Raw genomic sequence first — 22446 nt, 5'->3', positions numbered from 1 at the left:
GACAGGTCACTCCACATGCTCAGCTAGACAGGAAGTCATACCCAGTCAGTTTGTGATCACTGATCTTTGAACAAATCCTCTAAGGACATTTTTTAGCTTATCCTGGTGGGGAGACCCTGCACATCCCACTAGTTGAGGCCAGGTCATATGTTCTAGATCAGATCAAGTCAGCATGATTCATCCAATGTTGTTGACTTTCATTTCTCTCCCTGGGCTGCTTCTTCAAGGCATATTTTTTAACCCAAATAATTACCCTCAAAAAAAGGCATATAATGACCCTGCTTATTTTCTGCCTTCAACCTGAATACAGGTAGAGAGGTGATTCTAAGAGTGCGGTTCCCTCCTTGGTACCACCACATGGTGTTGACATGCGTTAAAGTTCTCCAAAATGTCTCTGAAGTGTTTACTGAGCTCAAAGATAACATGTAATGTGCACTGCAAAGTTAATTATGATTATTATAATTATTATTTGTTTGTTTTGATGATACACCTGGCAATACTCAGGGGTTACTCCTGGCTAGGCACTCATGAATCCCTCCTGGCAGACTCTGGCGACCATAGGGGATACTGGGCATACAATCTAGGTTGAGTTCATGTGAGACATTTCCATATCCGCTGTAGTATCTCCAACCTCAAATATGATTACATGATTATAAATTCATGTATTTATAGGTAGGGCTGTATTTAGGTGGAGGGCTGGAGCAATAGCACATCGGTTGGGCATTTGCTTGCACGCAGCCAACATTGCCGACCCGAGTTCGATTCCTCCGCCTCTCTTGGAGAGCCCGGCAAACTACCGAGAATATCGAGCTCGCACGGCAGAGCCTGGCAAGCTACCCGTGATGTATTCGATATGCCAAACACAGTAACAACAAAGTCTCCAATGGAGACGTTACTGGGCCCGCTCGAGCAAATCGATGAACAACGGGAGGACAGTGACAGTGACAGTGATTATAAATTCTATACATAACTATGTGATAGTTGCAGAAAAAACTATAAATTTTTGGATTGTTTTTCCTAGCTTTATTATGACTGTGATGCATATTCACACATCTGTATGTCAATATCCCTTCTCTTAACTCCTGTACATCTAAGAATATGTTTTAATAATAAGTCATTTACTTCACAGAGTTTAAGTTTCATAGTATTGGGAGAAAAGTTTATATGCCACCCAGTGTACATTCATCACCTGCTAGAAAGCTGAACTATACCTCCTAATTTTATGGGACTGACAGTCTGGCAGGAGCACATCAAATTTGATGGGAAAGTGTTGTAGAGGATGTCCAAGCTCAATGAACCTCAACAGTAACACAGAAGGCTCAACTAGCACCAACCAGGCCATTTAATCCTCAAACAATGACATTAGAAACACCATTGTGAGATACAAAAATCATCACAAATTGATTTTTATTGGTTTTTTTTTTATAATTTCATGTATCATTTATTGTAACAAGCAATGTGGAGTAAATTTGTTTGTGGCTTTTTGTTTGGTCAGGTTAGGGGAGTTTGTGGGAGATTGGAGATGCTGGTGGAGAGAAGGTCACACTGGTGGTGGGATTGGTGTTGGAACACTGAATATCCAAAACTACTGTTATGAACAAATTTGTAAATTGAAATGTTAGACATAAGAATTTTTTTTAAAGTGAAAGAATCCTTTCTAGCAGGTGATGAATGTACACTGGGTGGAACTTACTAAAAGAACTTAAGAGTACATTCCTCACCTGGAAAAAACAATCAATGACATTCTAACTTAGAAGTTCTGCAGTATCTTGCACAACCCAAAGTCAGATTATCTGATTACCCATGCTAAATGATAAGTGGTATGGTTATCATTTTGTATTGATGCGAACCTCAAAGTTTCATGTACTTTATTAGACCCACAGGAGAACACCAATCAGATACATATGGAAGTTAAAGGAAGAAATACAGCCAAGCTCAGCAGGCTGAGATCAGGCAGGCAATCAAAACTTACGTGGTGCTCAGATGTGCAGTGTGTCGGGAGAGGCAGAAGGACAAATAGATGGGGAGTCCAGGAATTAGAGACAATGAAGGGAGATAACAGAACTGGCAAAGATAAGAGATCAAGCAGGAGGCAGGTAGAAAGAAGGAAGGGGGAGACATGTAGGGAGATAGTCAAGGGGCTAAGCCTGAACCCGTCAATCCCTGCTTCAAGGCAGTTCCCCAACCATTAATGGACATGGCCTGGAAGGCCCTTGAGCTGCAGAGGATAGCTCGAGGCTCATGAGTACTTCCAGAATGGCCCCTATGGTCTGCACAGTACTCATCCTAAGACCCGAGATCCAATCTTAAGGCCTGGTATGCTGAGTGTCACCAGAAGTAATCCCTGAGTTTTCTAATCAGAAATCATAGGCGCAACCCCATCCCCCACAGATCCCACACCCCATAAGCATATGACCAAGAGTAATGCTGGTATGTGTTTCTGCAAATAGCATACTCCCTTTTCTTACACCAAAGAGAAGAAATCAGTAAAGGGAAAAAGGGTCAGGTGACAGTAGACAGAGTAGCAGGCAGAAGCCCCTCACACCCATCAGTGACCCCACATTGTTAAGGGAGTTTCTTGAGGTAGAGATGAATTCCATTCTCTGAAGTCAGCACAGTTTTAGCACTGAGAATAGGGACCCTGGAGGGGTCAGGAGCCAGCTCGAAGCGGAGCAAGGTCAGCGCCACAGCCACCTTCATCTCATTCATGGCAAACTGCTTCCCGATGCAGTTCCTGTGGAGAGACAGTCATATGAGAAATGGTCTCAGATTCAGTTCTAGACTGGCGAGCATCCATTAGAGCTGCCATGTACCTAGACCCAAGGTTTCCTTCATGGGGTTCTCGGTCCCTCCTCAACCCACATAGGCCTGAATTCCAACTCTGAGACCTGCTCCAGCTCCCATCAGGAAGCATGTGGAGGATCCCTAGGACACTAACGCTCAACCTGCTGCACCATCAGCTCCAATGAATGGCCCATACAGCCACCTCCCTGTACCTGACTTAACCAGCGTCAGTGTCTTCCAGTCCTGCAGAAGCGCCCTTGCTTTCCTTCCTGTCCTTACTGGGATCTCTCTGTCCCCTGCTTCTCTTACTTTACAGTGAAGCACAGCTATCTCAGACCCTGCGAGGCTCTCTGAGCATAAAAGAAAACATCCTAGCATCTCAGTTGACATCCTTCACTCCTTTGCTGTTGCCTCACTCACCTCCTCACTATTCAGGTCCATTTAATCACTCAGCTCATGTTGACATGGCCAGCATTCTTCCTTCCACTTCTGACACAACCTCAAGGCTCAGTCCAGTGACAGCCTGTTTTACCCCTCTACCTCCTTCGTTCTTCCTCCCCAGATCTCAACCTTACATTAGTGTCCAGAGCTTAGAAAGTGGGAGGGACAGGAGCAGCCAACACTCTGCTCATCCAAGAGTGAGTGAGGAGAGAATGAACAAGCTGGTGCTGATTCCTGATTATGAAAATTTGTAGGCAGGAACAGTGTTTCAAGCTGAATACCCTTTCATAGCCCAGGGCTGGGCATATAGGGAAAGACTTAAGACATACTTTACAATTTGAATCAAGTCAACAAAACTAAAAAAGTCTCAGAATAAATAAAATTAAGATCTGGACTAGAAATAGGACTCCTAGTCTTCTTCCACACTTTCCTGATATCAATAATTCCATGAGGAAATTTAATCCTGGGAGTAACAAATGCCTAGCACCAACTCTGGAAGAACAGTTTGTTCAAAGCCTTGTCTGTTTGGGGTGAAGAGAGAGCTCCAACAGCTGAAGGCAGAAGAGCCTGGCTTGATCCTCAGAACCACACAGTCTACTGGGATATGCCAGAGTGTTTCACAAGTAGAGTCTGAAATAGACCCTAGCAATGATAGATAGTGGCTCCAAAACCAAAATAAAAATAAAAACAAAAGATTGTGTTTTAGTAACTACTTGAAAGTTCCTCTTTGTCATTATTTTACCAGTAGAGGGTTTCATGGAGTGTTGAGCTGGTATGTGTCTGACCAAGAGTAATGCTGGTATGTGTTACTGCAAATAGCACATTCCCTTTCCTCATACCAGTCCATTGTCCCTAGTAATATACTTTCAGTCACGTTGGATTTTTAGATTGAAGATGATGTGGCTTCAGACTTCCTCAGATAAAGGTTTTGCCAAATGGAAAATGTTAATGATTACACAAACACTGATAGGCAGGCAGATCTTGTTGGGGAGCTATGAACTGAGATGACACCATCGGTGTGAGTCTCTCCCAACGCTCCTGAGAATTTCCAGTAAGCCTCCCAATGTCAGCACAAGGGCATACTGGGAATCCCAACAACTCCAACATCAGTGCCCTCTGAGGGTGGGTACAGGCCACCTGAGGCTCTGGGCAAAGTGAAACATCATGATAAAGAAAAGTAATTGGAGGTTAATTCTAAAACATTCTATTTTGTAAAGCACCAAAGCACAGGAAGACACGGGCTCTGGTTCTTCTGCTGCAGCTGTGCCTTGGTTCTTATTAAAGACCAGCAGAGTGTGTAGGGTGATATTGGGTTTGTCCTTTCAGCCCTGCCACAGGAAACTTAGTTTGCCTTAAATCAATGTCTTTTTTGTATGGGCACAGAAAGACAGTTCATATTATACTTTGTAACTTAGTGGTTGATTGACTCCAATAATACTTACTCCTGAGCATCTGCTCTCTCAACTCAGTTGCCCTTAGCTCCTAGAACCCTCCAAACAGGGTTTGGACGAGGAACTGAATGGATCCAGTGCAAGCTGTGAACTACCCTGGCATCAAAATGGACCAGGCCAAAGCACCACAATACTCAAGTATAAGTTGAGAGCATGATCATAGACAAATGCTGTCATGATCCAAAAGTAATGACAAGACTAGGACGCTGCAGGGATTAGGAAGACTAACCTGGCCTGAGGACTGTGATCTGGAATATATAGTAAGATGTCCTCAGGAAGAACCAAACTCTAAGTTTGATATATCTCTTACTGTGCTCATACAGAATTACATTGATAGAAATATTAGAAGTAAATTTACTATAACTAATTAAGTGGATTACTAGCTGAGGAAAGAAGAAAGTGACACACCCTGGATGGGATCCTGCCCTTAAGTGGATCTCCTAGTAATCCGGAGTAATCTCCTTAGATGATATTTTATCCTTTAGTTAATCTCCTGGAGGAGTGGCTTTACCTCTCTTTGTCGATTTGTTAATACTCAACCCACCTTTGTATCACCACTCTATGTGATTGCTATCTAAACTAAGACTGCAAGATCAGAAGAGGTCGGGCTCCAAAAATCAGGGTCAGGATCTAGGGAAGAAGAAGCAGAGAACCAAAGAAGAAGGTGCAGAGTCAGAATCCAGAGCTAAGGGCTCCAGGGAGAGAAGCAGAAGTACTCCAGAGAGAGAAGCAGAAGGGCTCCAGAGAAGAAACAGAAGGGAGAGAGAGACAGAGACAGAGACAGAGAGATTGGAAAAACCAGAGGAGAGACTACAGAGACAGAGTCAGAAATAGAAAGACAGAAGAGAGCACAGCGGCACACACAGAAGCAGAGAACAAAGGAGGAGCCATCCCGAACCAGTCCATACAGAGTGGCTCGAGAGCACCAAACGCGGGCAGCAAGCGGGTGCTGCATGGAGAGCCCGCCAAGAACATACATCATCATCTTGCCATCCCTCTGCGCGGGCGTAGATATTTTTTACAAGAGAGGATTTAGGGAAGCCCTGAACAGTCACCTTCTTTACAACAGCACTGGGCAAGCCTCCTTCCCACCATGATAGGCAAAGGTCCCTCTGCAGACACCTCATGTGGGTGTATGAGGTCACCTGCAAGTGGGCTGCACTCAGTAAAATCCCTCCCTGCCAACTCCCTGCCAGCTCACCTGGAGCCCCCTGAGAAGGGCAGGAACGCATGGCTGTGCCGAGCAGCACCTGGTGCAAACCGGGAAGGATCAAACACCTGCAGAGAACAGGGACAGAACAGGTGGGTCAGTACTCAGTAGAGGAGAGATGAGGTGAGAGTGAGGTGACCCAGGACAACCCGCTGCCCCACATCATACCTCTGGGTTGGGCCACACATTTGGATTGTGGTGAAGACAATAAATGGACAGGCCCACTGAAATTCCTGGGGAGAGTGTTGAGAGAGAAGACTGAGCACAACACTTCAGGTACCAGCACCCCAGCCTGTAGTGCATATGGCACTCACAAAACCTGGTGTGCCACCTGGCACCTTGTCACATCTTTGTCTGGAGGATGCTATGTATGGGGTTTTGAGGGTGGGACTTACTGCTGGATCCTGGCAAGGCCTGAGTGCACATCTCAGAAGTTGACCAGGACCAGGATGGGGAAGTCAAAAGTTTTACTTTTTATAAACTCCTGCAACATTCCTGTTTGTAATTGCTCGTTGAAACTTGAGGGAATGAGCATTAACTCAGTTTCTCCACATAAAAACAGCCTCTAAGAAAACAGATCTTTTTTCAGCTGAGCTCAGGAGAATCTAAGCGACTTGCTGTTACACACACAGCTGGTTCAGCAGAGGTGGTTCAGATCCTGGATGTAAGTGTGTATGTGGAGGGGGCAGGGGGGCATTGGTGGAGGGGACAGGGTGGTGCCTCCCATCATTAGTGGTCTCAGGTCTGTTCATCGGCTACTTTCTTATACAGCAGTGAGTTCCTGCTCCCTGATTGCATGTATTCCTTGGAGAGAACCGCAATTCCCCTTGTCTTTTTCTAACCACCCAGTCCTTCCAGGTCAGAAAATGAACATTCTAGAGCTGAAATCTCATGCCACACTTAGAGTCCACAATGAATTGACTGAGCTTTTCAGGCACAGGAGTTGTGGCAGTGTTTCATAGATCTTATTCTAACTACAGAATATTGATTTTTGAGGGGAAGCAGTGAGAGCTCAGGACTATCTTTGGCCCTGTGACCTACTCTCCTTTCACTATCCAGCTTCTCAGCAAGTGTGCCAGGAGCAGGCCTACCTTTGGGTAGGGAGCGCCCATCAGGGAAGGTGACAGGTGAGCTGAGCTCTCTGGTCACACCAGGCACAGGCGGGTATAGCCGCAGCGCCTCCTTGATGCACATGGTGGTGTAGGGCATCTTGTCCATGTGGTCCCTGAAAGGAGCATCCTGAGTGTGAGTGGAGCTGCCCTGGCTCCACTCCTGAGGTACTGGGCTTGCCTACAACTGGCACTCACCAGGTGATGGAGGCGCCATCCCCCAGCAGGCTCTGGAGCTCCTCCCGGCACTGCTGCTGGTGCTCGGGGTGCGTGGCCAATGCATAGAGGATCCAGGAGATGCCGCTGGCCGTGGTGTCGTGACCCTCGAACATGAATGTGTCCACTTCTGCCCGTAGATCCTTGTCAGACAGGCCACTCCCATCCTCTGACTGTGGACATGGCGAGAGAGTGGGTTGGCATCTTTGTCTCTGGGTGTGTGGGCACAGCAACAGCCTTCTCCACACTCACCCTCCTCCATTCTCATTCTCACGCCCCACATTCACCCTCCACACTCACCTTCACTATAGATCTCCCTTCTCTATACTCACCCTCCAGACTTATCATGCCTGCCCCCACCCCCCATTCTCCCACATACACTCCCCTCCCCTCCACATACCCTGGCAAAGAGCAGGATGTCCAGGAAGTCCAGGTGCCTCTTCTTCCTGATCTTTTCCAACTCACCCTCATCATGCAGGCGTAACTTCCTCTGCTGGATCACACGGTCTGTTGGGAAAGTGGTTCAAAGCACAGTGGAGGATGTGGAGGCCCATGTCAGTGTCCTCAGGAGTATAAATACCTCCCCCAGAGTGTATGCAGTGGATGAGGTGGGATGATGGAGTACGGGTGCACAGAGGTGAGAAACCCAAGTTGTATTCAACATTCCCCAAAAGGAGATATTTGAAATGACCTTATAGCTCAGCACCTGGTACTCTCAGGTTCTCTAGTCCTGAGTAGACCCAAAGTTCCAGTTATATCAGGGATATCCCACTGAATTCTTTGTATGTGGCTGATGATAGTGGGAAGAACTCCAGATATGTGATCTCACCTGTGTGTTCATGGGCAAGCTCACAGGCCTTGAAAAATCTGCGGCCCATGGAAGTCAGGCTGTAGATGAAGTCATTATGGTACAAAAAGTTCCACTTGCGGAAATAGAAGAGGTTCTTTATGTCCTCGATGGCCTGGGTGTAGGTTCGGGACTTCCTGTCGGCAGAGCACATGGGAAAGAGGGATTATGGCATTAGAATGGGGATCTGGTGGAGGTTTCCACAAGAACGGGGAAGCAGTTATTTCTGCCTTCACCCTTTGTCTTTAGACAGTGTTAAGAAACCAGGCATAATGATCAGAGGCCAGAGTTAAGCTGTGGTTGATCTGGAGCGTGAGAGGAGATGCCAAGACTTGTCCCTGGTCAGGACTCCTGAGAGCCTCGCTGTTTGCACTGGTTCATACGCAAACCATCCTTCTGGCCTTCCAGGTAGTTCCCAGAGCTGGACAGAACAGGTGCTGACTGGGGTAACCACTGACCTGTCAGACTGCAGGCTGCTGGGGTAGCTGAAGGCGCACTTCATGATGGAGTCCAGCGTCATCAAGGAGATGTGTCCAGAGACGTCCATGGGAACACTGTGTCTGCTGAGCTCTTCCCATTTGTCCTGGGGGAAGGGACATGAGCACATATGTCTCCCAGAAGGACATGTGTTGGAATCCCTGCTGGCACTTTTCTCAAATACCTGGTCAGTGCCACCCTGTTGAGCAGTTCTCCAGGGATTCTCCTAGAGGCAAGAGGGCTTCAGAGACATCTCTGAGATGGAGGGACAGCACAAAAGGGTGCATGTCTTCCAGTCATTGTGATGCTATAGTTCAGTTAGCAGAGTTTGCTAAATTATGGGCCCCTCCACAGTTATGAGCAGCTCAGACTTGCGTTTAAATAGTCTTCCCTCCCTTACAGAGAGCTTATGTTAAGGGATTTGCCTATCACCTTGCTGTCCTATCCTATCCTATTTGCCTATCACCTATATACTATTTGCCTATATCCTATTTGCCTATCACCTAGCTATCCTGTGCAGTGCTCCTGAGGCACTCCAAGTTCCCCAGGGACACTCCCAATTCTCTGTGCTTCAGTTTATCTTTTACTTTGTGCCTTACTTTTCGCTGCCTGTTAATCCCTTGTTATATCTTTCCCATTCTATCCTTTCCTCTCACCCTGAACAAAGGCCACTTTATCTTTCCCCATATTGGCAATGTTTCATTTCAGTAAATGTCATTGGCCATCATCCTGTCTAACTGCTTTTACATCCATCTGCCTGTGGAATGCCAATAAAGTGCATAAAGAATGTCTTTTGGTGATGTGACAATTTACTAAAATATCTTGTTAAATATCTTACAAAATATCTTATTAAATCTTGCTCTTTTGGAGATTAATAATTTCTCAGGGTCTAAAGGTGAATCTTCACTAACCCATGAGCTCAGCTTGATGAAAGAAGATATAAGGGAAGTAAACTTAAGTGTCTGATGAGAGAAAGCCAAGGGATCTGTTCTTGTAGATTCAGTTACTCTGTTCATTTGCTGTTAGCTGACCTGGTGGTTGAGAGCCCAGATTCCTCTGGGAAGAGTAGTTAACAGAGTGTGTCTCTGGGAGACACACTGACCTCTATAGAGGACTTCATGAATTGCAGAAGTCTTGTGCCCATCCAGAGCCCTTGGCAAGACATCCTGAGAAGTACATCCTGTCACTGACTGTGACCATGAATAGGCCAGTTCAGTATAACATGTCCAACTGTCCAGGGATCTATCAACCAAAGACAAAGAGGGGCAGAAGAAGGGCCCATTTCTTCACAGTAGCTCTTTTCTATATGTGTAGAGCCAAGTGGGTCTCCAATTGGTGCATGGGTCATTTCACAAGTCGTTCACTTTGGGAGAACAACCACCCCATGTGGACTTGTTGTTGTATATGAACATGTCTGGGAGATCTAGGGGCACTTGGGTAAGGATGGACCCTCAACTGTGGTGTGAGTAAAGGACAGATGAGAGAAAGACAGACTTACCAGCATCACTCGCACAGAATTAGCTGTGAGCCCCACATAGGGCTTGAGGATGTCATAGTGGAAAGCTGGGGTCAGCATGCGTCGGTGCTTGAACCAGGGCTGTCCATTCAACAGGAGCAAACCGTACCCTGGGCCACACAAGGGTATGTGCAGGGAGAGAGGAGATGTGATTAGAAGGACTAGAGTTTCTTCACCAGAGCCATGGGTATTCCACAAAGGCACATCATGGCACAAGTAGGAGATGAACATCACAATAGAAAAAATTTTTAAAAATTGATGGAAACTGTGATTTACCATGCTAATTAATAATGATGTTTTCTCAGACTCATAATTCCAACACCATGCATCATCGTATGTATTCCGTCCTCTCCCGAGTATCACAGGGCCTTTTCATAAATCATTTCTCCCTTTGTGTTGCTTCTGGCCCTTTATTACTATCTTGCTGTCTATCTTTATACAGAAGCAAAGATAGAAAGAACCCAAATGCCAATACAGATGAATGAATCAAAAATCTGTGGTATAGAGCCCCAGACAACGGAAACTTAGGGAGCCAAGACATCGTGGCCCCTGCATTTTACTCAGGAACACCATTTTGCCCCTCAAATCAGGACGGGTACCCACCCTAAAAATGGATATGACAGTGGAAGGTCTTTAGCCACCCCAGCTTAGCTCTGTTCAGCCCAGTCAGCTTTGCTCCCCAGCTAAGCATGACTTCTTCCCTCCATAACTTACTTAAACATACATAGATATCCTGTGGTACCTAACCATAAAACAACACACAAGATACAGCTCCAAACTGCATTGGTAACAATGGTAAAGCAACAAAAAACCCTCCATGCTTAGGGAGTGAAGATGCATTTCCTGTAATTCTCAACTAATAATTATGAGCTATATAATCTCTCTGATAAGGAATTTAGAGAGGAATTGTTAAGGATGCATTCCTAGGGAGTTCATGGAAATACTGGAATAAATCACCAATAAAACACAAGAGCATATGAGAGCATAAATGAGTAAAATACAAAACAAATAACAGATCTGAAAACTAGGTGTGATGTAAAACTCATTGGATAACCTCAGAAGCAAAGTAACTTGTGTGGAGGATAGAATCAGTTAGCTCCAAGATGAGGTACAGAAAATCTCAAGAGAGTAGCAGAAGATAGAAAAAGCTCTCAACCCCACCCCCCCTTCCCCAACAACAGATGAGAAGAGAACTTTGCGATGAATTGAAGAGAAACAACATAAGATTCATCAGGGTCCCAGAGGGGCAGGAAGGCAACGCTGATGGAAGAACAATCAAGTCCATCATTGCTGAGAAGTTCCCAGAGCTGAAGAGTTAATGCACCCAGACCCAGGAAGCCTAAATGGTACCAGATAAAAGAAATACATATAAAAATACTCCAAGGCACATCCTAACAAGAATGAAAAATAAAACCATAGATAGAGATAAAATACAAAAGCATCAAAGTCAAAGACGTAAATAATATACAAAGGAGAGTCTTAAGTTTTCAGTAGACTTATCAGAAGACAGTGGTGGGATATGGTGAACAAAACACAATCAAACAAATGCCTCACCATGAATTCTTAACCAAACCATGCTCTCATTCATATTTTCTTGTTGATTTTTGGGTCACACCCAGTGATGCTCAGGGGTTACTCCTGGCTCTGCACTCAGGAATTACTCCTGTCAGTGTGTGGGGGACCATATGGGATGCCGGGGATTGAACCCGGCTCAGCCGTGTGCAAGTCAAATGACCCACCTGCAAATGCCCTACCCGCTGTATTGCTCCAGCCCCTCTCATTCATTTTTGAAGGAACAATCCACAACTTACAGATAAACAACAATTCAGGAACTGCAGAGACTCAAGACTATCATTACAAGAACTCAATGGGCTACTTTAAGTCAAGACAAGCCCCACAAACGTGCCAAACTTCTGTAGGAAAATGGCACAAAACCCCACAACTAGAATCTCTTAATGTCAATAGGCTAGAGATACAGAGTGCAGGATGGATTAGAAAATGGAACCGAACACTCTGGTGCCTGCAGGAAAAACATTTAAGCAGTCAGAGCAAACATACTCTCAAAGTCAAAGGTTGGAAGACAATTATTCAAGCAAACAACTCCCGTAAAAAGACACTGGTAGCTACACCATTATCAGACTTAAAAGGAAAATAAGAGACAGAGAAAGTATTTTCTTAATGATCAAGCACTATGTACATCAGAAACCACTCACACTTCTAAATATATATGGACCTAATTAAATATGAGGAAATTATTTTTTAAAAAAACTACTAAAAGTCTTGAAGAAAGACATTGATAGCAACAAAATAGTAATTGGAGTTTTCAACACCACTTTGTCACCTCTTAACAGATTAACTATACTAAAACTCAGCAAGGAAATACTTTATTTGAGGGAAGAAATGGAAGAGAGGGGCGTAATATATATATATATATATATTATGCCATATATATATGCATCTAGCAACTTTCATTCTCAAAAGGCAGAATATACATTCTACTCCACATATATGGGACATTCTCCAGAACATACATTCACTCAAAACAACTCCACAAAGTCAAGAGCATAGAAATCACATCAACTATCTTCTCAGACCAGGACACTCTGAAAGTAGAAGTTAATCACAAACAGAAATGAAGAAACAACTCAAACATCAGGCATTCAAATAGCTTATTACTTAACAAACAGTGGGCCAGAGAGGACGTCAAAGGGGAATTTAAAAGCTTCATGGAAGCAAAAGAGAAGGAGGGCACAGTCTACCTGAATTTGTGGGATACAGCAAATGTGGTGTTAAGAGGACAGTTCATGCAAGCTTTCATCAGGAAGAAAGAAATGGCCCATTATGGATTATGACTACATAACTTAAGAAACAGGAAAATAATCGACAAAGGGGGCCCAAAGCAGGCAGGATGAAGGAAATATTAAAACATAGAGTGGAAATTAATGAACTGGAATACTTAAAAACAATCCAAAAGATCACTGAAACCAAGAACTGGTTCTTTGAGAAAATTAACCGGATCGGTAAAACACTAGCATGTCTCACAAAGAGAACAAATAAAAACTGAATCAGAAATGAAAGAGGGGACATGACAGGAAACATCACAGAAATTCAAAGGATCATCAGGTATTACTTTGAGAATTGTTGTGCCATGAAAAGAGAGAAGCCAGTAGCAATGTATAAATTCGTGGACTCCTATAACTTCCCAAGGCTGAGCTAAGATGATTTGAAATACCTGAACAGACCTATCATCATTGATGAAATTGAAATGATAATTAAAAGTTTCCCCAAAACAAAATCATGTCCCAGATGAATTCACTAATGAATTCTTTCAAACTTTTAAAGGGGACCTGTTGTCAATATTTTTCAGACTCTCCCAGAAAACTGAAAAAACAAAAACAATCCCAAAGAGTTCTATAAAGCAAACATCATCCTTGCACCAAAATGAAGACAGAGACACTTCCAAAGAGAGAGAGAGAGAGAGAGAGAGAGAGAGAGAGAGAGAGAGAGAGAATTATAGGCCAATATTCCAGATGAACACAAATACAAAGATCCCCAACAAAATACTAGCAAATGGAATCCTGTTGGATCATTAAAAAGATCATGAGATCAAAACGACAGTGACCAAGTAGGATTCATCGTGAGAATGTAAGGGTGGTTAAACATACACAAGTCAATGAACATAATACACCATACTATAAAAGAAAACATAAAAACTGTTTGATCCTATCAATAGATACAGAGAAAACATTTGGCAAGAATTGCATGACAAAAATTTCTCAACAAAATGGTAATTGAAGAAACTTTCCTCAATATAGTCAAAGCCATTTACCACAAGCTCACAACAAACGTTATTCTTAATGGGAAAAAAACTAAAAGTTTTCTCTCTAAGATCAGACATAAGACAAGGTTGCCCACTTCCATAACTTCTATTCAATATAGTATTGGAAGTACATGCCACATCAATTAAGCTCTCACTATTGAGGATGACTTGATCCTATACTTAGAAAATCATAAAGACTCTATGAAAAATCTCCTAAGAATAATAGATTCATATGGTAAGTGGAAGACTACAAAATTATTATGCAAAAAATATGGCTTTCCAATATACAAATAATGAAATAGGAAAAAGATATATTTTAATAAACCATCTCATTAACAATTGTGGCTCAGAAAATATAATAAATCAGAATCAGCCTAAGTAAAGCAGTAAAAGACCTAAACAAAGAAAATTATAATTCACCACTTCAAAAAAACAAAACGGGGTCAGAGTGATACTACAGCAAGGAGGGCATTTTTCCTTGCATGCTGTTAATCCAGGTTTGACTCCCAGGCCCGAATATTGTTCCTTGAGCACTGCCAGTGGTAATTCCTGAGGGTAGAGCTAGCAGTAACCCCTGAGCACCACTGGGTGTAGCTCAAGGAAAAGGAAGGAAGGAAGGAAGGAAGGAAGGCAGGAAGGAAGGAAGGAAGAAAGGGAGGGAGGGAGGGAGGGAGGAAGGAAGGAAGGAAGGAAGGAAGGAAGGAAGGAAGGAAGGAAGGAGAGAGAAAGAAAAAACAGAAAAGAGGAAGCAAGAAAATGGAATCACATTTCCTGCTCATGAATTGAGAGGGTTAATATTATCGAAATGGAAATATTCTCCAAAGCTTTGCACAGATGCAGCGGCAGTCCTTAGAATGATACCCGGGTGATTTTTTAAAGAAATAGATCAAACACTCCTGAAATTTATATGGAGCAATAACCCCACATCCCCCATCCATCCTTAAATAGCTAAAGCAGTCCTTTGGAAAATAAAGACGGGAGGCATCACTTTCCCCAACTTTAAACTTATTATAAAGCAGTAGTAATTAAAAAAAACATGATGTTGGAATAAAAACAGACCCTCAGATCAATAAAATCAACTTGAATATCTTGAAACAGCACTCGGCATACGATCACTTAATTTTCCATAAAGGAGCAAGAAGTATGAAATAGAACAAGGGAACCTCTTCAACAGCTAAATAATAATAATAATAATAATAATAATAATAATAATAATAATGTAGCACTGTAGCACTGTAGTCCTGTTGTTCATCGATTTGCTCGAGCAATCACCAGTAATGTCTCCATTGTGAGACTTGCTGTTACTGTTTTTGGCATATTGAATACGCCATGTGGGCGGAATACTCTTGGTAGCTTCCTAGGCTCTCTGAGAGGGTCGGAGGAATTGAACCCAGGTCGGCCATATGCAAGGTAAATGCCCTACTCACTGTGCTATCGCTCTGTCCAGCAATAATAATAATAAAAAAGAAAGAAACTCAGACCTCTTTCTAAATCATGCAAAAAAATCAAATTAAAGTGGGTTAAAGACCTTGATATCAGACCTGAATCCATAAGATGCACAGAGGAAAACATAGGCAGAAATATCCATGATATGGAAGCTGAAGATATCTTTAAGGATGAAACAGCACGGCCAAGCAAGTGGAAGTATGGATCAACAAATGGAGCTACATTAAATCAAGAAGCTTCTGCATTCAAAGGAAATCATGACCAGAATACAAAGACAGCCCATGGAATGGGAAAAATTATTTAACCAACACCCATCTGATAACAGGTTAATATCCATGATATAAAAGGCACTGGTTGAACCTTACAAGAAAAAAAGTATGGCCCAATGAAAAAAATGGGTAGAAGAGATGAGCGCAAACTTCCTCAAATAAGAAATATAAATGGCCTAAAGGAACACAGAAAAGTGCTCTTCATCACTAGTTTTCAGGGAGATACGAATCAAAACAACAATGAAATATCATTTCACACCACAGAGACTGGCACACATCAAAAGAACCAGTGCTTGGGGGATGTGCACTGGTGGAGGGATGGGTGTTTGAATATTGTATGATCATAACTCAAATACGAAAGTTTGTAATTGTATCTCACAGTGATTCATTAAAATAAAATTTTTTTAAAAAGTACCCGTGCTGGCGTGGATGCAGGGAGAAAAGGCTTCTCATTTACTACCGGTGGGAATGCAGATTGACCCAGAGTTTGGGGACAACAATTTGGGCATTGTTCAAAAAATGAGAAATTCAGATTTCATACAATCTAGGAATACAATTCCCAGGAATATTCTCTAGTAACCCTTCAAACACAATGCAGAAAAGACATCTACACTCTTATGTTCATTTCAACACTATTAATATAACCAAATATGAAAACAACCCAAAAGCCCAAGAATAGATAACTCGATAAAGACACTATGGTAAATCACATAACAAAATACTGCACTACTGTTATGGAAAATGAAGTCATGACATTTGCTTACACATGGATGGACATGGAGAGTACCGTGTGAGTGAAATGAGTCAGCGGGAGAGGGACAAACAATGATTGAACTCATTTGTGGGATATAAAGAAACAAAAATATAGTGACTGAAAAATACCCGGAGACATAGAAATAAGGGCCAGGAGAACTCATCCACAGTAGGAAGCTTGTTACAAAGGGTGAGGGAGAGTGCAGTTAGAGCAGAGAAAGGACCAGCATGACAACGATAGAATGATCACTCTGGACAAAAACTGAGTGCTGAATGTAGGCAAAGTGATATGCATGATACATTTCAGTAAAAGTATTACGAACCACAGCCTAAAAGGAAAATAAGAGAGATAAAAAGGGGGGATGGAGAGAGAGAGAGACAGAGAGAGAGAGGGAGAGAGAATGAGAATGAAAAGAGGGAGAGGGGGAGGAGATACAGAGAGAGACAGAGACAGAGATAAAGGCAGAGACAGAGAAAGAGAAAAAAGTGGCTGCCATTAAAGTTATCTATGGGGATGGGGTCAGAGGGGAAGATGGCTAGGTGAAACTAGAGGCACAGGTAGTGGGAAATATACACTGGTTGAACAATAGATTTTGGAACACTGTATGACTGAAATTCAAACATGAACAACATGAGAACATGAGAAACTATGTTTCTCGAGGTGATTCAATTTTTTTAAAAAAAAGAAGCTGTGGTATGTATGCATAATGGAATACTATGCAGCTCAGAGAAAGAACAAAATTATGCAATTTACAGAAACAAAGGTGGAACTAAGGGGTATTGTGCTGAGTGAAGAAAGTCAGAAAGAAAGGAAAGATACAGAATAACTTTCTCACCTGTGGCACCTAAGCATAAAGAACAAGTTGGATGATTAATGGTTTTAAGAGACGGGAATGAGTCCTGAATCAGAGAATTGGGTAGTGACATGATGTAGGTCACCTGTTATTCTCTCTGTCATTGAAATAAGTCCTTGGCAAATCCAACTAGATAGAGGGCCACTGTTTTAGACAGATGTACTTACCAATCCAGGGACTCGCTAAACGGTAGATACTGTCATCTTTGGGGTCTGAAAGGGAAAGAAGAACTTGGTTGGAGGAATAGATTGGAGTGGGTTGGAAGAAAAGAAGAGGCATGGCTGGAGGAAGCTCAGGTCCAGCTCACTCACTGAAATGATACTCTGGAATTTTTCAGACCAGGGTCCTGTACTCATATCAGTGAACAGAAGTTTCCTCTCACCTGATCTCCCAAGTATCACCTTCATATAGTCAGGGTCGTAGATCAAAAGTTGGGGCTTTGCCCCCCACAGCCAGCGAGAACAAGCGCTTGGGTATTTCTTCATCCATTTTACTATCACGGGCAGTTCATTTTTCTCTTGGAACTGTTATCATGGGGGAAAAAACAAATTAAACTCTTCATAAAGTGCCTTCCTGGAGTGAAGGTTCAGTGGTAGGCTGAACCAGTCAAAAACAAAGTTAAGGGCAGTTTAGAATTTGGACTCTGATGCAGACTGCGTGGTTGTCTCATGCAGGCCAAAGGCCAGATTCTCTTTGCACGTTGGGTAGACCCTTGGCTCTCACAGGAATGGGCTGAAAAAACTGAATACATCTTGTACAAAGTTTTTGAATCATTACGACATTGCTATCTACAATTTGTTGGTCACCTGAATATCCTGGGCGGCAGGATGGAAATATGTGGGTGCTTGCCTTGCACACACCCCTCCTTGGTTTGATCCCTGACACCACATGTGGTTCCCTGAGACCCAGCCAGAGCGATCACTGAGCAGAATCAAGAGGAAGCCCTGAACTCAACCTTTGTACCCAAAACCGCAAAATAACAACAAATAAGTATGTTTATTAGAGACTAATAAACTGGAACGATAGCACAGTGGTAGGGCGTCTGCCTTGCACGCAGCCAACATGGCCGACCGGAGTTCGATTCCTCCGCCCCTCTCGGAGAGCCCCACAAGCTACCGAGAGTATTCGATATGCCAGACACAGTAACAACAAAGTCTCCAATGGAGACGTTACTGGGCCCGCTCGAGCAAATCGACGATCAACGGGAGGGCCTTTACTTTACTTTACTTTATTAGAGAATAAAGAGGATATACTAAATTCTATATTTATCTATTAATTTTACTTTCCGTATTGGTCTTCTGCTATCCAGCACACATGCATATAGTAGGGTTTTTTCCCTTTATTTTATTTTATTTTATTTTTTTTTACAGTTGTAGATTTACAATTTTTTGTGCTTTGGTTTCAATTATACAATGATCAGATACCCATCCCTCCACCAGTGCCCATTTTCCACCACCATGGATAATATCCCTCCCACCCCCATCCCCCATCCCCCCTGTCTCTGTGGCAGGGCAATCCCCTGTGTTCTCTCTCTCTTTTTGGGTGTTGTGGTCTGCAAAAGAGGCATTGAGTGGCAAACATGTTCAGTCCATAGTCTACTTTCGACATGCATCTCCCCTCCTGGGAGGATCCTCCAAACATCCTTTATTTGGTGCTCCCTTCTTTATCTGAACTGCCCTTTCCTCTAGGATACCCGGCTGGCCTCTAAGTTATGGAGTAATCCTCCTGGTGCTGATCTCAGTTATTCTTGGGTATTAATCTCATACTTTGTTACTTTATATCCCCCAGATGAATGCAATCTTTCTTTGTCTATCCCTCTCTTTCTGACTCATTTCGCTTAGCATGATACTTTCCATATTGTACCACTTGTATGTAAATTTCATGACTTCATCTTTTCTAAGAGCTACATAGTACTCCATTGTGTAGATGTACCAAAGTTTCTTTAATCAGTCATCTGTTCTTGGGCATTCAGGTTTCTTTCAGTTTCTGGCTATTGTAAAGAGTGCTGCAATGAACAAACAAGTGCAGATGTCACTTCGACTATACATTTTTGCCTCTCTGGGATATATTCCCAGGAGTGGTATTGCTGGGCCAAATGGGAGCTCAATTTCTAATTTTTTGAGAATCGTCCATATTGTTTTCCAGAAGGGCTGAACCAGTGGACATTCCCACCAACAGTGAAGGAGTGTCCCTTTCTCGCCACATCCACGCCAGCATCGGTTGCTTTTGTTCTTTTGAATGTGGGCCAGTCTCTGAGGTGTGAGATGGTATCTCATTGTGGTTTTGATCTGCATCTCCCTGATGACTAATGATGTAGAGCATTTTCTCATGTGCTTTTTTGCCATTCGGATTTCTTCTTTGAGAAAGTTTCTGTTCATTTCATTGCCCCATTTTTGGATGGGATTGGATGTTTTCTTCTTGTGGAGTTTAACCAGTATTTTGTATATCCTGGATATCAACCCCTTGTCAGATGTGTATTAGGTGAATATCCTTTCCTATTCTGTAGACTGTCTTTGTATTTTGGTCACTGTTTCTTTGGAGGTGCAGAAGCTTCTTAGTTTAAGATAGTCCCATTTATCTATCTCTGTTTTCACTTGCTCGGCCAGTGGCGTGGCATCTTTGAAGATACCATTAGCTTCAATGTCATGGAGGGTTTTGCCAACTTTATCTTCAATGTACCTTATGGTTTCTGGTCTGATATTGAGGTCTTTAATCCATTTTGATCTTACTTTTGTACATGGTGTTAGGCAGAGTTCTGAGCCTATTTTTTTGCATGTAGCCATCCAGTGATGCCAACACAATTTATTAAAGAGGCTTTCCTTACTCCACTTCACATTACTTGCACCTTTATCAAAGATTAGATGATCAGCATATAGTAGTTTTTATAGGAGGGTGTTGGGATCTATATGGCTGAGGCAACAACAATCAAATTCAAGATATCTGTATCATATTATTCCAAATACCAAAGAGGTACTCATTTAGAGTAAGTCTGGATGTATACACATGGAAATGGTGTGGCACTATCATCTTGATATCTCACTTTTCAATGTCCTTTTCCCTTGCTAATAAGAAACTTTATGAGTCACAAAGGCCTGGAGTAGTCTGTTGAAACTCTTCAGTGTAGAACCCAAAGTTTTCTGTTTTATGGCTAAACATCCTTTCAGCTCCCTGCAGCACCTCATAACCACATAAGGGTTTAGTCCTCTTTGGGAAGCCTTGTGCTTGAGCCTGTCTTTATTCATTCGGAATCCGTCTTGTGCAGCGGCGCACAGTCCTGGGATAGTGTGAGAGACTCTCCCCTCCCCCACCTACAAGACACTGCTTTCCTCCTTCTACCTATACCCCACACTCCTCAGTGGACACCCCTCTGTGCTGGATGTGAGGTGAGGAGGACGGAGTCCTGAGCTCACAGCACCGTATTTTCAAGAATGAGAACTGGGAGGGGAAACACGGTGTTTAACTGTGCAAGTCAAATGTCAGTGTCCTTCACCTGAGGCCATCCTGGCACCCTGGCACCCCAAATGCCAGCAACTGGTGAGGGGTTGGAACATGATCCCTGCTTGCACTAGGCACCCCACAGCATGTAGTGGCTGTGATTTCTGGTAAGCTTCATCTGGTATAGAGGATGGATTGAGCAACTGGTCAGGGAAGCATCTAGAAACCCTGTTTTGTGCAAAGATCTGAGGCTTCCCAGCTGGTCAGGGAGACTCAGGGAGGCACCACTATTGTCTTGTGAGTGCAGGACTGCTGCTATACCCCAGGAGGCAGAACCAGAAAAACCTGAGCCACCAGCCCCAGTTTCTAAGAGCAGAGAGTTCCCTGGGCTGGGGTGGATGACCCGAGAGGGGAGCTGGCTTCCCCGAGACCCAGAGAGGTCGTGCAGCAAGACTTTCCAACGATCTGCTGACCACCACACCTTCTGAAGCCTCCCCCAGTCCTCCCGCTCACCTCCCTGCTCCTTCCTACCTCCTTGTAGTGCCCGAAGAGCCAGTGGGAGGGAGGTGATGGGAACTCTCGGACAGCCTTGAGCAGCCACTGGCGGTGCAGGTAGAGCTGGACAGCCTTGAGCAGCAGCAGCACCAGGCCGAGCAGGAAGGCCACTTGCAGGAGCCCAGAGAAACTGCCCAGGGATCTGGTGGGGCTCAGCGCGGAGACACTCATGGTGCCGTGACTGCAGGATGGCTGGCTCAGCCTGACTGTGCCTGATCACCCAACCCACATCAGTGTCAGGAAAGGGTGGCCCCACCCACCTTGAGGAGGTGACTGCAGGGGGCAGAGCTCATAAGTTCTGACCTGGCAGAGGCAACTGTGTCTGATTTCCCAGCTGGAAAATGAGGCTACAAATGCAGGAAGCTGGAGAAGGGCCTCAGGGAAAAGGTGAAGGGATACTGACACTCTTGGGTTGGAGTTTGGTACAGTGCATGAGAAGTATAATTAGTAATGTTGATACTCTTGTAGATCACCAACCTCAGCAACAAAACTGAGTGACTAGATAATCTATCTCAGAAAGAGTGAGGGAGCCTTTCCAGCTGCAGTGATAATGGCCTACACCTGGTCCCACTCTGTGGGAAATTAACCCCTATCAAACCCCCTTAATTGTGATAGTCCCCAGGGTAAGACAAGTTTAGAGAAAGGGGTAACAAATTTTGCCTCTGACTCTCCCTCCTGGGGTATAGCAGCAGGCCAAAATAGAATATAAAATCTTTATGACTTTACTCTGTACTTTAGGCTACATGTTGATTGACTATGTGAACTATTTTAAACCTCTGTTTGATTTGGATGTGCTTGTCCTTAATGTCTCTATAAACTTAAACAAAGGCTCTGTGTTGGGAACCAAGGTGGATGAGCAATAGTTTGTCAAATAAATGACTAGCCTGTGAGCTCACTCATGACTGCTCCTGACTTTTTGGGGGGTGCAGGTAGTGGTTTGGGGCACCACCAGTGGTGCTCAGGAAAGCTCTTGGCTCTGCACTCATGAATTACTCCTGGTGGGCTCAGGTGATGTTAGGGATTGAACCGGTTTTAGCAACATACTTGGCAAGCACCTTACACAATGCTCTGTCTCTCTGGATCTTGCTCTGTTGATTCTAAAGTAGTTTTGACAATCCTTGTGCTTTTGTCTTATTCTTTCTTTCTCTCACTTTTTTTTTCATTTTTTTATTTTTAGTGAGACGGCATGATTTACAAAGTCATTCATAGTTGAGTTTTTGCATATAATTTCACAGCAATTTCATGGATGCTGGGACAGTCTGC

At 43.5% G+C, this 22446-nt stretch overlaps 1 protein-coding gene across 1 annotated transcript; it reads right to left on the bottom strand.

Moving 5' to 3' along the window:
- Window positions 1-1851: 1851 nt before the first annotated feature.
- Window positions 1852-21409, bottom strand: LOC130031122 (cytochrome P450 4A11-like). The gene is made up of 12 exons (XM_056122398.1): window positions 21160-21409; window positions 17576-17717; window positions 17361-17405; window positions 10034-10161; window positions 8517-8641; window positions 8041-8195; window positions 7612-7718; window positions 7194-7384; window positions 6978-7111; window positions 6055-6119; window positions 5878-5954; window positions 1852-2734 (listed from the first exon to the last, which is right to left on the bottom strand). The coding sequence occupies exons 1-12, from the start codon at window positions 21352-21354 to the stop codon at window positions 2566-2568; spliced, it is 1533 nt and encodes a 510-aa protein (XP_055978373.1). The 5' UTR covers window positions 21355-21409; the 3' UTR covers window positions 1852-2565.
- Between the last annotated feature and the right edge of the window lie 1037 nt (window positions 21410-22446).

This window comes from Sorex fumeus, unplaced genomic scaffold (genome assembly GCF_029834395.1).
Source record: "Sorex fumeus unplaced genomic scaffold, SorFum_2.1 ptg000045l, whole genome shotgun sequence".
NCBI classification, from domain to species: domain Eukaryota; kingdom Metazoa; phylum Chordata; class Mammalia; order Eulipotyphla; family Soricidae; genus Sorex; species Sorex fumeus.
The sequence above is the reverse complement of the archived record's forward strand: the minus strand, read 5'-3'. Positions and strand labels throughout refer to the sequence as shown.

Coding starts and splice junctions, on each gene's coding strand:
- LOC130031122 (XM_056122398.1), bottom strand. CDS start 21,354: ATGAGTGTCTCCGCGCTGAGCCCCACCAGATCCCTGGGCAGTTTCTCT. Junction 8,642..10,033: donor ATTCTGTGCGAGTGATGCTG/GTAAGTCTGTCT, acceptor CCCTTCCCCCAG/GACAAATGGGAAGAGCTCAG. Junction 7,385..7,611: donor ACATCCTGCTCTTTGCCAGG/GTATGTGGAGGG, acceptor CCATGTCCACAG/TCAGAGGATGGGAGTGGCCT.